Source organism: Drosophila tropicalis, unplaced genomic scaffold (genome assembly GCF_018151085.1).
Source record: "Drosophila tropicalis isolate 14030-0801.00 unplaced genomic scaffold, ASM1815108v1 contig_158, whole genome shotgun sequence".
In the NCBI taxonomy this organism is placed as follows: Eukaryota; Metazoa; Arthropoda; class Insecta; order Diptera; family Drosophilidae; genus Drosophila; species Drosophila tropicalis.
Genome location: NW_027172602.1, coordinates 8124431 through 8137928, shown reverse-complemented (window position 1 = coordinate 8137928; position 13498 = coordinate 8124431). Strand labels below are relative to the sequence as shown.

Genomic DNA, 13498 nt, shown 5'->3' with positions numbered 1-13498 from the left:
CCGCAGGGTCCACCACCGCTCAGGCTGAGTGGACCCTGCGGGCAAGCTGATTGTCACCGAAGGGCCAACGTTGATATCATTGGCGGCCGCACTGGTTTATTCTCTAAGATTCGTTCCAATTCCAACATAACGCTTGACGACAGTCGCGGCAGTAGCTAAAATAGAGAAACAGGGGAGAGACAAAGGATACAAAATTAGATAAACAAATTGTTTTTATTACTTGAAGTAAGCTCCATAGATCTGCTATTCACATACCTGAAGTGATTGCAGACTTTGATGTAACTGTTCTGCTGAGGTAGCGCCCAATAGAAGGCACTGTACTGGCTCGTGCTTAAGAGACCAAGCAATAGACAATTGTGTTGGACTGCAGCCAAGCTTCTCGGCCAGAGCTGCCAAATCTCGCAAACGATCGCAATGTCGGCGACCTTCTTCGATACGATCCTTACCCCAACTACCTTGGGGGGAAAGTGCAGCCTACAGAACAAAAGAAAACAAGATAAACGAAAAAAACCAGAGGTATAAAAGAAAATGCAGCTTACATTTCGATTAATCTCATCTTCGGTCCACGAAAAGCTTTTCGTTTTGAAAGAGCCTTTAGGCAAAAATATCTTATCTCCATTCTGGGTATCGCTTAAAGCCATCGACAATGGTCCCCAGGCCATGAGACCGACACCAATCTTATTATACATCTCGGGCAAATAGAGCTCACATTTCTCACGGCAGAACATATGATACTCGGACTGTTCGACTATGGGTGTAATGCAATTGAATTGCCGGCAATTGGTATAGGCCTCCATTATTTCCACATGAGACCATCTGGCTGTACCCCAATACATGGCCCAGCCTTGCTGTATTACGTAACTCATAGCTCGCACCACTTCTAAAGTAATGTGCAATGGTTTGAAATGAAATAATATACGGTTAAATATACACACACATACACACACACACACACACACACACACTGAGAAACATTTTTGGTTAGGGATGTTAATAGCTTACCTTCCATGGGGCACATGGGATCTGCCTTATGGATTATAACTATATCAATATATTGCAATTGCAGACGCTGTAAACTGGCACGAACGCACTCTATAATATGTTTGCGTGAGAGGCCTCTCTCCTCGGATCTGCATGATCGATAACGATAACGACGATTAACTCTGATCACGATAAGCACAATAATCGATTACACTCACTTGGTACTCCAATACACTTTAGTGGTAATAACATAGGCTGTCCGTTTCCATCCGGCTCTCTGCAGTATCTTGCCGATTTCCATCTCCGAATGAGCTTCCGAGATGTCAAACAGATTAATGCCACTTTCGATGGCCAACTTGAGTATGGCCTCGGCTTGCTCATCACTGACGCCCGGTGAGAAAACCGGCCATGTGCCCAGCCCCACATTCGATATGCGAAGACCACTCTTGCCCAGATTCTTATAACGCAGACCAGGCGTCGGAGTGGAGCCATGTCGCAATGGCAATGCCGGATTCGAGCCAAGACTTATCGAGCGGCCTGCGTTCCAAGGAATGCCCAGATACATGTTGTAAGTAGTTGTAGTGTTGTTCGGTTGACGTGCCACATGAAAATGTTCGTTCAAAATGTGCGTTTGTTAGTGAAAAGAATGAAAGCCTTTTTTTTTAGTTTTTGGTTCTTTTTTTTTTTTTTGTTAAAAGTTACTCACAAAACGTGCAGAAATCAACACAAAACTACTACATAAAAAAATACCAAAAAAAAAAAAGCAAAAAAAAGTAAGTACTTAAGTAAGCATACTTACTTACAATGCTATTAATACACGACCAAGCTAAAGTATTAAGTGCTCTCTATACGGCAAGCCGAATATTGTATGGCCTTACCAAAAGAAAACAAAAAAACAATATCAATCAAGTGTCCTTGCAACTGCACACACACACACACATACAAAACATTTCCTTTTCTATTTGTTAGGGTACAAAATTTGAAATAGATTATTTCGTTTTTTACCACTTTCTTTCTCTATTTGTCTTATCGTGAGTTGTCTTTGGTCATTGGCCAACGGACAGTGGTCTGAAAACCAATGAAAAAAGGATAGGTACACTTAAAGAAAAAAGTATATGTTAAGCCATGCAAACAAGCTTTTTTCTTTTGGGTAGCTGGTTGAGTTGCTTCTTAAATTTCTACATTTTTTTGTCCAAGTGCATGAAAAGAATTTTCCATTTTCATTTCTGTTTGTCATTTTGTCGTTAGGAAAAGTGCGTGTGGCCATTGTTCTCTATTGCGTGTAGATGCTTACTTTTGGATTTTGTTTTTTATTGTACAAATTAATCAAACAAATGACCATGTTCATTGTGTGTTTGTATGTGCAAACATAAATATTTAATTATTTGAGTACATTGCATAAGCATCACCTAAAGCTAAAACAAGCTAAAAATCCATTCTGAGATTGAGACACTCGCACACACACACACACACACACACACACACACAAAAAGAAACATAAAACTTAGAAGCGCATAAGAAAAAGGCAACAAAAATCATAATAATAATAATCCTATATGGATAGTGTGAGAGATTCGATACCGAAATCAAGATGACCGCCCGTACCACTGAACTCCTCCATACAGTCGAGTGACGCTATTGGGGCCCGGCACCTGAAAAGAAATCGGCAATCATCTAAGCAAATATGTTTTTCGATAGAAATCAATCCGCCTTGTTTCAGCTCCTCACACAAGTATCTATTCCTATGACAGCTAACTATCTGATAAAACTGATATAATGATCAAACTGATGAATCGATATGATGAAACCTTTATTAAATCTGTGTGTGCTTTGTGTTCACAATAACAATGTAATACGTTTACAACACTCACACACACTCACACACACACACACACACACATTAATAGACACACAATTATATAAAGACTAATATCTTTGACTAATATAAATGATTGGTCTTTATGGATATTACCTGTATATGGTTACCGGATTCGAATCATCGCTTGCATTGTCCATATTATTATTGTTGTCATTGGTCGCGGAGGAAGTGACTGCAGCACCATTGGCTATGGCTGTGGTCGTTACCGTAGGATTGCTTGTGCCCGTAACAAAATTCAATGGACTGGGCAATGCCATTATGAGACTGCCATTCAATCGCGACGGCATCGTAGTTGTCGACGTATACGTATTGTCGGCCATGCTGGTTGTTGTGTGTGCCAATGAACAACTGCTGGTGGTGGCAAGCTCCAATTGTATGGCAACTGGTGCAGGCAGTGCTATTGATGGATCACCATGGCCATCTCGACTAAGTGGCTGAGTGGCCACCAAATTGGCATTGATCGGCTCGTTGTCGTGGCCAAAGAGCAGAGGTGTTGTAGCACTAGTTGAATCGATAATGCTCTCTTGTGTATGCCCCAGATCGGATTGGGTTTGAGCTAGTCCCTGCCCTTGCCCCTGCGTTTGAGCTTGGCCTTGGGCTTGAGTGGCAGGTGCATTGCTAGTGGCTGCTTTATTGGCATTAGCCTGGTTGCCATCATTATTCAAATTGCATAAAGCCATTGACATCTTGAATTGCTTGTGTCTATCGCCTTGTATCCAAATATTACTTCCAATTGGCCACCATAGATCATCAGTTAAGTAATTTGATTTTTTAGAATTTGTACGTTTACTCAATTAGTTTTTGTTTTTGTTATTTTGTTACTATTTATTTTGCACCAATACTGGACTACTCATCACAATTTGTATGTGTATAAGCATAATTTAAGGCAAAGTCCAGTAAAAAGTTTCTTTTTATTGTTTTTTTTTTTTTTGTAATTATTTTTTATTTTGTTTTCCGTATGCCATGTAACTTGTTTGTCCTTCTGTTGTTTGTGTTGGGAAAGCAATTAGAGTACGTGACAGAGAATTTTGCCCTCCCCTTTCCGGTTTTTGGCAGACAAAATAAAATAAAAGTGTAAAGCAACCAACTTGGCCCGGAAGCTGAGCCATTTTGGTTAAATAATTCAAGTATTTGATTCCCTTTGTTTCTCAAACAAGTCACGATTTATGAATCAGCTGCTGGCCACACAAATTCTGCATACAATATATCCTGATCCCAAGGGTTTTAGACTCTTGAGTTGGACTAAATTCGGTCCCCATGCCGCTCAATTCGATTATATCCATTTGAATAAGATATGAAGTGAGAGTTTTTTTTGTTGTTTATTTTTAAAGAATTTCTTTAAATGAACTTGGAAAATCAAAATAAAGTCTACAAACTTCTAAATTTGCTTATGAGCATATTGAATTGAAGTCCCTAAGCGCCAAAAAGTAGGCTCCACTTTCTTAATTGATACAAAAGGATGTCACAGATTCATTCGTAAAGACAAATTTTTGATCAATTTTTGATCAATTTTTTTAATGATCAATAATTTTCAAATAGCTTATAGCATCAGCTAAATCGGCACTGATTGCCCCATCTTGTTTGAAGTCTTTTTGCAGTTACTGTCACAAGTAGAGAAGTGTTAATGAAAAAACTTTTCACCACACGATGTTAAACATTCTAAATTATATGCATATGTAGAAGAGATTATAGTTCTTTAAACACTGCATCATAGAATTTGAACATGTGTGTGTGTATGTGTGTAGATTCACAGATATGTCCGCGTACACAAATAGATTTATATTGGCTGCTTATTTTAAATTGCGTATGGCAAGTCGCATGTCTACTACATACATACATATATTTATTTATATATAGATTTCTGTCTGCATATCTATAGATTTTAGTTCAAATTAATAAAAGATAATTATAGATTAACCTTGACAATGATTTTATCGTGCACTGATTAGTGATTTTCAGACTGTCGAAGTCGAACTGGAAAAGGAGAAGGAAACAAGAAACTTTAGGCCTTTCAGTCCTCTTTTCGTTTCCCATTTCGAATGCATTGAAGGCGTGTTCTCGCTTTCGATTCCTAGCCAAATTGTCTAATAATGAAGTTAGTTTCAAATCAAACTTGTGTTATTTTTGTTACGATTTGCATTCAAAAACAAATCTTTTCTCAGGTATAGAAATGCAAGCCCTGATAGGTGATAGGAGGTAAAACGAATATGCTTTTGAAGGACACAAAGTTCAATTCGAAAACGATCCAATATGGAATCATTTTACTTGATTGATAATATGTTTAAGGGTGTTGATCGTCTATTGAAATATAACTTCTACAAATGTCGATCAAATAGAGAATCGAACCAAATAAAAAGGGACAATCTGGGCATTTACATGCAAGACAGAGGATGTTAGAGTATAAAAATAGCTTAAAATATCAATTTGAACATTTATAGGTAGTTAAACTGCTAATATTTCTGTTTGAAGTGGGTGCATATATAAGTTCTGATTTAGTTTTTATGGTTTTTGTATAAATCAAACGTACTGCATGTAGGCGTAGCATCGATTTCGCTGATCTATATATGTATATACACATGTTCATGTATAAGCCGCCATGGGCTGATGATGATGATGATCGGGCTGATTAGAAAAGTAAAGGTCTTTCATCTTTTAATAAGCGTAATAGTCTTAGTTGGCACATAACCGGCATAACCAATGACTATCTGACACTATTTGGCACTATCTTAGTTGGCATTGCTTTTGGGAATTTTCTTGTTGGCCTTGACACAACACACAGATTAACGTTGCTTGTTTGTGCTCTGGGAAAGCTTTTGACGGAAAACTTAAGGGTAGACGTTGTGAAAAGGCCAGGTCTTGAGCTTATTACATACAACTGACCAGCAGGTGCCCGATATATCGCAGATGTTTGAGTCACAGCGGCCGCCTTGCATATTGCAAGTTGAGTTTGTGCTGCACACACACACACACACAGACACAAAACATGTTCCATATGTGGTATATATATAGAGACACGTATGTATAGAGATTTAGGTGCCAGGCTTTTAAAATCCAATTTTCTGCACTTGTCCCCAGTCCCTTCAACCCCCCTTCGTCTAAGCCAAGTTGTCGCGTAACTCAGAGAAAGAGGGGCAAAAAAAAAAAAAACCCACACCCCACACAGAGACGAACTAAAAAACAGTTGTGTAAGTTTGAAGGGCTAGACATATTTACATATATATGTACGTATGTATGTATGTATGTATATGGTTGGTAGTACAGTACATGATGTTACATACGTACATATATATATTATATACAAATATATATTAGGTTGAATTTACTGGCCTATTCATTCAGAACCGTTGCCTGATTCTTGGGCAGCACGTAGCCAAAAGTGCAAATAATAAAATAAATATATGTACATATATGTATGTATGTATTTGTATATATATAAATTTATGCACATGTGCACATACAAACAGATGTAAGCATGTTTGTTCTTTTCAACGACCGCAATATGGCGTGACAGCAGCAGAACAGAGAGCAGAGCAGAGCTGAGCATACCGGTCGATATGCCGCATTTTTTGGCTTTTCCCTTCCTCTTTCTCTTCCCCCCCACTCACACACACACACACCTACCAAAAAAAAGAAAACCCTTGGCTGCTCTGATGACCCACTGACTCTATTCCACATTGACCGGTTAGGCTTGGTTTTTTGGGCATTGCTTGGGCTGCTGCTGCTGTTGAACATATCTATGTATAAGCATATGTATGTATGTGTTCGTATATATATATATAGATGTATGCCAGGGAGGGGAAATGAAACATTCAAAATATACACAGAATCAATAATTATTGATTGGAATCAAGGTTATCGGCATCCCTAAAGGATGCGGTTTCTCTGATCTTCGGAATCGTTTTGGTGTTTTGCTGTTGAAATCTTTTGTTTATGAGTTACGTTTTCTAGTTTTACTTTCAATTACTTAAAGTAATTGAAATAAATAAAATAAAACACAAATAACACACTTAGAGAGAGAGAGAGAGAGAGAAGGACACTTTGAAATGCACTATTAGAGCTTAAAATTCACAATGATTCACTTTTTGATTTCGGCACATCATTCGAGCCATGTTTATAAATATTTCTATGAATAAGTTATTAGCCATGTATATATGTATATATATTATATAGTGCATGTTCAACTCCGGCCTCGATTATAATATTCGTCTTTCGTTTTTGCTTTTGTTTTTCGCTTGTAATTGCAGCAATCAGAGTGTGACCCTCTGGAATGGGCTAACTAATTCGTTAGCCAATTTGGAAGCCAAGCAACGGACACTCTGAACTATAAGCAGAATGTTCAACGATTATTTAACACACACAGCAGATTAAAGGCCACTAAAGACGACACTAAACAACAACATTAAACACGACAAGACGTTGTAGACGAAAAGGAAAAGGAATAACAAAAATAAGTCAAACACATTGATTTCAATATTAATTCTTTTTGATTTTTGAATCTAAACATATGTGTGTATGTGTGTGTGTGGTGTGTGTGTGGTGTGTGTGTGTGTGTGTGAATGTCAGCAGGCATATGTATATCATTAGATGTATATAGAGGGAGGATATTTATTACATTTATACAGAATTAATACAAATATCGTGTTGTTGTTGTTTCGATTGTTTCGATTTATTATATATTTGGTTTGATGTGATTTTTATTATTTTTTATTTTTTTTCTAATTTCGTTCAATATATATTCGCCGCCTAACACGCGCGCGAGACGCGTCGTCTGACACGCGGAACACGTAACACCACAATGAGAAGTCAAAACAAGAAATTTTTTGGCCTCTTTCTCTCTCTCACTCTTTCTCTCTCTCTCTCTCTCTGTCGAGAATATGAAAACACAAGCACAAAAGGAAACGATGTGAAAAAAGTAAAAGAAGAAAAACATAAAACGGAAAAACAGAAAACAGCAAAGAGCACTAGAAGAAGTAAAAGAAGAAACAGAAGATGACGATGAAAAGAAGAAACGAAAAATTGCGAATACGAACTGTTGGCCGCGTGTTGTTGTTGTTGAGCTACAAGCGACGTCAGTTGGTAAGAAAACAAACTACAAAACGAGGGAAATTTGCGCGAAAAAATAGAAAAAAAAAACCAAAGCTCGAGGCGAAACGCGACGAAAATGCACGTGTTATTTGAAAGGTAACGGTCAGGCCATGATGGAAATCAAGTAAACCAACACTCAGACTTTTTCTATACCCTAAAAAAAGTACGAATAATAATAATTAAAGGATGAAAAAAGAAAGTCTAGCAATATTTGGAAAATTTTGGCTACTTGATTTTAGTTTAGTTCCAGCTCTAGTTAGGAATGCCTTAGGAAAGGGTATCAAATTTGCTCGTGTGCCCAGGCCGAGCAACAAAAAGAGGCAGGCAGAAAGTCAGAGCGAGAGAGCCATCGTTTGTGAGAGAGACAGAGAGAGAGCGCGCGCAGTTAAAATTCGCATCAAGTAAATTTTTTGGTCTCCGGCTCTCTGTTTTTGTGGTGAATTCTGAGTCGCACGTGTCCCACTTTGAAAGGCCACCATCACCACTATCACCATCATTACCATCGCCATCAGATATATGTAAGCCATCTACAGCCAGCCCACCACTTTGGCTGCAAATTGGCTAACTGCCGGTTGCCTGTTTTCCTACATACGTAAGTATGTACATATGTACGTACATTACACAGATGTACGTATGACATGTATGTATACACAGTATACATTATTCATACATGCAAACACACACACACACACACACACACACACACTATGTATGCGAGTAATATGAATCTTTGTGGTGCAAGGACAATATCCATTAAATCCGCAATAACTTATAATGAACTTGCATGCAGGGTATGCAATGCTAACATTTGGGGTAGTACTTTTAGTAGCATTTTCGATCATATATTTGGCTCATCGATCGATGTGAATATTTGATTAATCTGACCCTGGTAACTGACTGGTAACTTATATTTAATAATCGATTTCGAATTCGAAAGCAAATTTAGTTGTTTTTAGCTTTTAGTTCAAATCAATTATTTGGTATGTGAATTGCAATACGAATAACATTTGTATGTCTATTACAATTGCATGATGGAATCTTTTGCATGAGAAATTTGATTAACAATCAATATCAATCAAAAAGTAATGATACTTTTATATAGATTGACAATCGAATGTGGGAAAAGTCAAAGGTATATCTATAAAGAATGATGATTTACAGTCAATCCAACTCCCCAATTAGTAGTTAAATTAGCGATTTGATGATTCAACAATCAATTTTAGGGTAACAAATACAAATACAACATTCTTGGTTAACATCACATATGTATGTAGACACAGCTTATAAGTTATTTGGGCGATCATTTTGTATTTCTTCATTTTCGGTGGCGTATGAGTAATATTTCATATGTTTACTTCATGAAGCTCTGTTATAGGTGCTAACAATTGGCATTTTGACAATAAAATTGGTCAATTTAATAGTCTATGTCTCTCCCTCTTACTCTCTCTCTCTCTCAACATTGTGGCGACTTTTGTGTCATGCCTTTATCATATCCTTTGGGTGAAACTTGGTTAATGGCTATATTTGCGCATTTAAGATGCAAAGCTCCCTGATGTTTGGTTTGTTAGCTAGGGAGTGGGCAGTGGAAGTGGGGGTGGGGGTAGTGAGAGTGTAAATTTTGTGCCACGTAAGCGTAACCCCGATGGAGAAATTATAAATAAACCGGTTACATTTTGGGCGTATCTCAGCAAAAGTGAATTGGAAAATTCAGGCCAAGTGTTTCTCTCGACATATAATAAAAACCTCCAAAAGAAAAAGAGTTGAAGCAATTTCGCGTCGATTTTCTTTCGTAAGTATGTTTTTATGTACTCCGAGATTTGTTTTTCTTTTGGCATGTCCATGATGTATGCATGTACATCTGTATGTACATACATAGGTGCATTGGAATGCATTCACTTGTTCTTATGTTCGTTCTGGCATCTGCATTGCAAAAAGCTACTTTTTTTGTTAGAAAGCTTATGGCAATGCATGCGAAAGCTCTCACTGCCAAAAGGAATGAATTAGTGAATGAATGAATTTACATCACATATAAATAAATATGTAGGGCTATAGTTCTTTAGACAGGGTAAAGAAATTATTAGAATTTTTCATCTTTAATGTACCATTTGCCGCATGGCTAAGAGAACTTGTAGCCGGCAACGCAGATACTAGGGCGGAAACGCAAAGATTGCAGGATGCTCACAGGCATGTTCACCGGACACAGCCTTACAGCAACTCATGCGAACAAATGAAACTCACTGGACTGTCCCAGTTGCAGGACAACAGATGTTCGAGCCTTGCTTATAATCTATCGAATAAAGTTGCTTTACGATGCGGACAATCTACCTATTCTTGGCCTACCTAATCTTTATCAACGACAAGCTAAACTAAACGATATAAGCCCCCCAAGACATATCTAATATCTAATAAGATATCCACTTTTTACTTTATTTCAATGTACAAATACAAAAACAAATATGCAAAAGCTAAAGTAAATCATCCTCTTCTTCGTAGATCATTTAATAAATACCCCCCCTAGATTTATATACATATATAGGGATAAATTATATAGCTGTCATAGGAACTAGATAAAGAATTTATCAATTCTTTCATTTCATTTTGCTATTTGTTTTATGTATATATGTTTTGTTGACTTACATGATGCGATGATAGGCATCCAATTGGTTCTGTGTACAGGGCACTGACTGTTCGGACTCCGTAGAATCATCGCGGAGAGTCGCAACGCCCAACGGTAGTATTGGTATTATGGCAGCTGTGGCAGCTGCAGCTGTTGCTGGTGGGCCCGCCGTTGCTGAAGACAAAGTTCCCGTTTCGTTAAAGATATGCTGCGTTGAAGCCGGGCTTTCGTGTTCCTAGGACAAGAAGTTTAAAAACAAATTCAATTATTTTAAAGCCAGAAAGAAACCAGAGAAACTAACTTTGGTCATGCCAAAGTTTAATAGCTCACAAATAAGAATGATCAGTCACCTTTAAGACTTATTTAAAATGACTGTAAATCTGGCCTATCTATGATTGATAATCGCTTGAAAAATAACAATGTTTTAACAATGATAGTTTTATCATCAAGTGATTTGAGCTGATGGAATTCAAAGTATAGAAAGGCATACGGAGGGGTCAGACAAAAAGACTTGATTATGTGTAGGAAGTTGTCCCGATCTACAGATCAGGAATATGTAAATGTATACTGCAGACCCTCGGTTAACGAACACAATTTGCTTCAACAACTTGTTCATACCAAAGAAAGTACTACAAAATTGCTATTCGGATCTTTCCCCATTTCATTGCCAAAAAAAAATGTGTGAGAAACATGTTAAAAGAGAAATCAACCTTTATTTCAACTGATTCCAACGTTGAGAAGCGTTTGCGTTCGTAGAGAATCTCACGTTCTATGGAACGACTGCGAAAGGCGGGTGGAATGGATCGATCGATGGTAGCTGATGGCGGTGTTTGCAATTTGGGTGTGACAGGTGTATTTGTGTTTGCACTTCCGCTGCCACTCTGATGCGGTGTTGGTGTCTGTCGTAGATGTTGCTGCAGTTGCTGTTGCTGTTGCTGGGAATTTGCGTATGTCGATGTTGTTGATGTTGTGGGCGGACTCTTTTCACTAGATTGTTGCTGTTGTTGCTGCTGCTGCTGCTGCTGATGGCATAGCTGCTGCTGTTGTTGCTGCTGTTGCTGGTGTTGCTGGTGTTGCTGGTGTTGCTGTTGCTGCTGTCGCTGCTGATTCTGTTCCTCACGCTTCTGTTGACGTCGTATTTCAAAGTCCAACAAACGTGCCTCCCGTTGCTCCTTGTCGCGCTGTTTACATGCAATTGTTGCAAAATGCATTCTTACTATAAATTAGTGTATATAGGATATTATGCTGGCATATTTCTCAACCGCGATTCATTATTCATTTGTGGCTTACTTCTTAAGCGTTTTGCTAATCGGTTATGTTTGCAGTTGATACGCGTTACGCAGAACATAGAGATACTCCAGAGTTATAACTGGCGACGCAGCCCACACTCACCTTATAGTTAATGGCGTCCTGCTCTTCCTTTTTGGCTTCACGCTCGTTGCGCTGTCGATCGCGTTGTTTTTCCTCGTCGGTTTGGGATGTTTTGCTGTCTGCAGGAATACATTAAGAATAGCAGAAAGACAGAACAAAGCAACACTTGATTATTCATTTGATTGCTCTTCGCTGGCAACTTTAATATGCTTCTTCTCACATGCAACTACATAAACTAATAAACCATAACGAAACCCAAAACAAAACCAAAACATGAAATTACATCATGCTCGTCTTAAGAAGCATTTACAAAATGAAATCAAAACAAAATGAATACACTACAAGACATTATTTTTTCAATTGGAAATGGATTCTGGTTGGTTGTGGTTTTTAAAAGATGATTTTGAAACTGAAAATGATAATGATAATGGGCGTAGCGAGGGGGGTGACAAAACGAGCACTTGCCTCACCCTTTCATTCAAAAAGAAAGAAAACACAACCAAAAAAACAAAAAACCAAATTAATTTTAACACTAATAAGCAAACCAATTGCTCCTTGGGAAAAAAAAAAACACTAATTGCTTTTAAATTTCATTTCAATGTAAGAAGCACTTCAAGTTGATTAATTTTACGTTTTAAATCGTTTCATTCATTTCTCACAGTGCATTCGCTCTATATATATATGTATATTTGTTGTGTGTGTTTATATATATTTGTTCTCTTTATAAATATTTAATTTCTAGTTGTAAATGTATGTATTTTAAAGCATAAATCTTATTTGATATGCACAAAGACCGTCAAAACGAAAAACCAGAAACGATTACAAGCCCTAGAGACATTCTTTTTTGTCACTTTTGAGCAGGGTTCTAACCTCTTTCCACTATGAAATACAAAAGTCCTGGCTACGCCCATGCAAGTAATAACCAAATCTCATATTTAGATGGACTTATTTACATTGTTTTTCATTTGGTTACTTGAAAGTTGAAAGTTTAAGTTTGCATTGTCACCGAAAAGAAATTGGATTATTACAATATGCTGTTGCGCCTTCAAGGATGAAGGTTGGCAAATGGAAATTGCTCTGTGGGTGGGAGGGGAGTGGAGGGGGAATGCTAGGAGAGAGGCTGGGGCTGGGGATTTATGATTTGCCGAACGCTTACATTTTACTTACGCTCGCATGGCTCCTGCTCTTGGCGGCGTCCACGCACAGCCATTAAGTATCTGTTCAGTTTCCGCGGCGGTGACATGTATGGCTATACACTACGTGGATATAATAATTACACGCTCATATTTTTGTATCAAAGAAATGAAATAAAACACACACACACACAGAAACACAAGAAAAAAAAAAAAAAAAAGCATATGATTTCATTTGCCTCTCTCGGGTTGCTAATACAAATGGCTAATACCTGACACTGGCGAGCAGAACAGAACAGAACAGAATAGACGGATAGGTGAGGTAAAAAAACAAAAAAAAAATTTCCCATATATTGAGTCTTTTAGTTGCCAATCGCGCAGTTTGTTTGAAAAAACTGCGCAGATAGCATTGACATTGAAGGTAAAAGTGGC

At 37.8% G+C, this 13498-nt stretch overlaps 1 protein-coding gene across 3 annotated transcripts; it reads right to left on the bottom strand.

Annotated features, from left to right (window-relative positions):
* Window positions 1-15: 15 nt before the first annotated feature.
* Window positions 16-13431, bottom strand: Hk (Hyperkinetic). 3 transcript variants are annotated; one of them, XM_068300121.1, is made up of 11 exons: window positions 13339-13431; window positions 13101-13189; window positions 11955-12048; window positions 11273-11743; window positions 10583-10797; window positions 2563-2633; window positions 1200-1518; window positions 1003-1130; window positions 540-880; window positions 256-474; window positions 16-155 (listed from the first exon to the last, which is right to left on the bottom strand). In XM_068300121.1, exons 1-11 carry the CDS (start codon window positions 13414-13416, stop codon window positions 54-56), a joined length of 2127 nt encoding a protein of 708 aa, XP_068156222.1. In that variant the 5' UTR covers window positions 13417-13431; the 3' UTR covers window positions 16-53. The 3 variants fall into 3 exon arrangements, with proteins under 3 accessions (XP_068156222.1, XP_068156231.1, XP_068156241.1); XM_068300130.1 differs by having other exon boundaries at window positions 540-877; XM_068300140.1 differs by lacking the exons at window positions 10583-10797; window positions 11273-11743; window positions 11955-12048; window positions 13101-13189; window positions 13339-13431 and adding exons at window positions 2954-3842; window positions 7473-7640 and having other exon boundaries at window positions 540-877; window positions 2587-2633.
* Window positions 13432-13498: the final 67 nt, after the last annotated feature.

Coding starts and splice junctions, on each gene's coding strand:
- Hk (XM_068300121.1), bottom strand. CDS start 13,416: ATGGGAAATTTTTTTTTTGTTTTTTTACCTCACCTATCCGTCTATTCT. Junction 13,190..13,338: donor GTTCTGCTCGCCAGTGTCAG/GTATTAGCCATT, acceptor ATATCCACGTAG/TGTATAGCCATACATGTCAC. Junction 475..539: donor AAGATGAGATTAATCGAAAT/GTAAGCTGCATT, acceptor TTTGTTCTGTAG/GCTGCACTTTCCCCCCAAGG.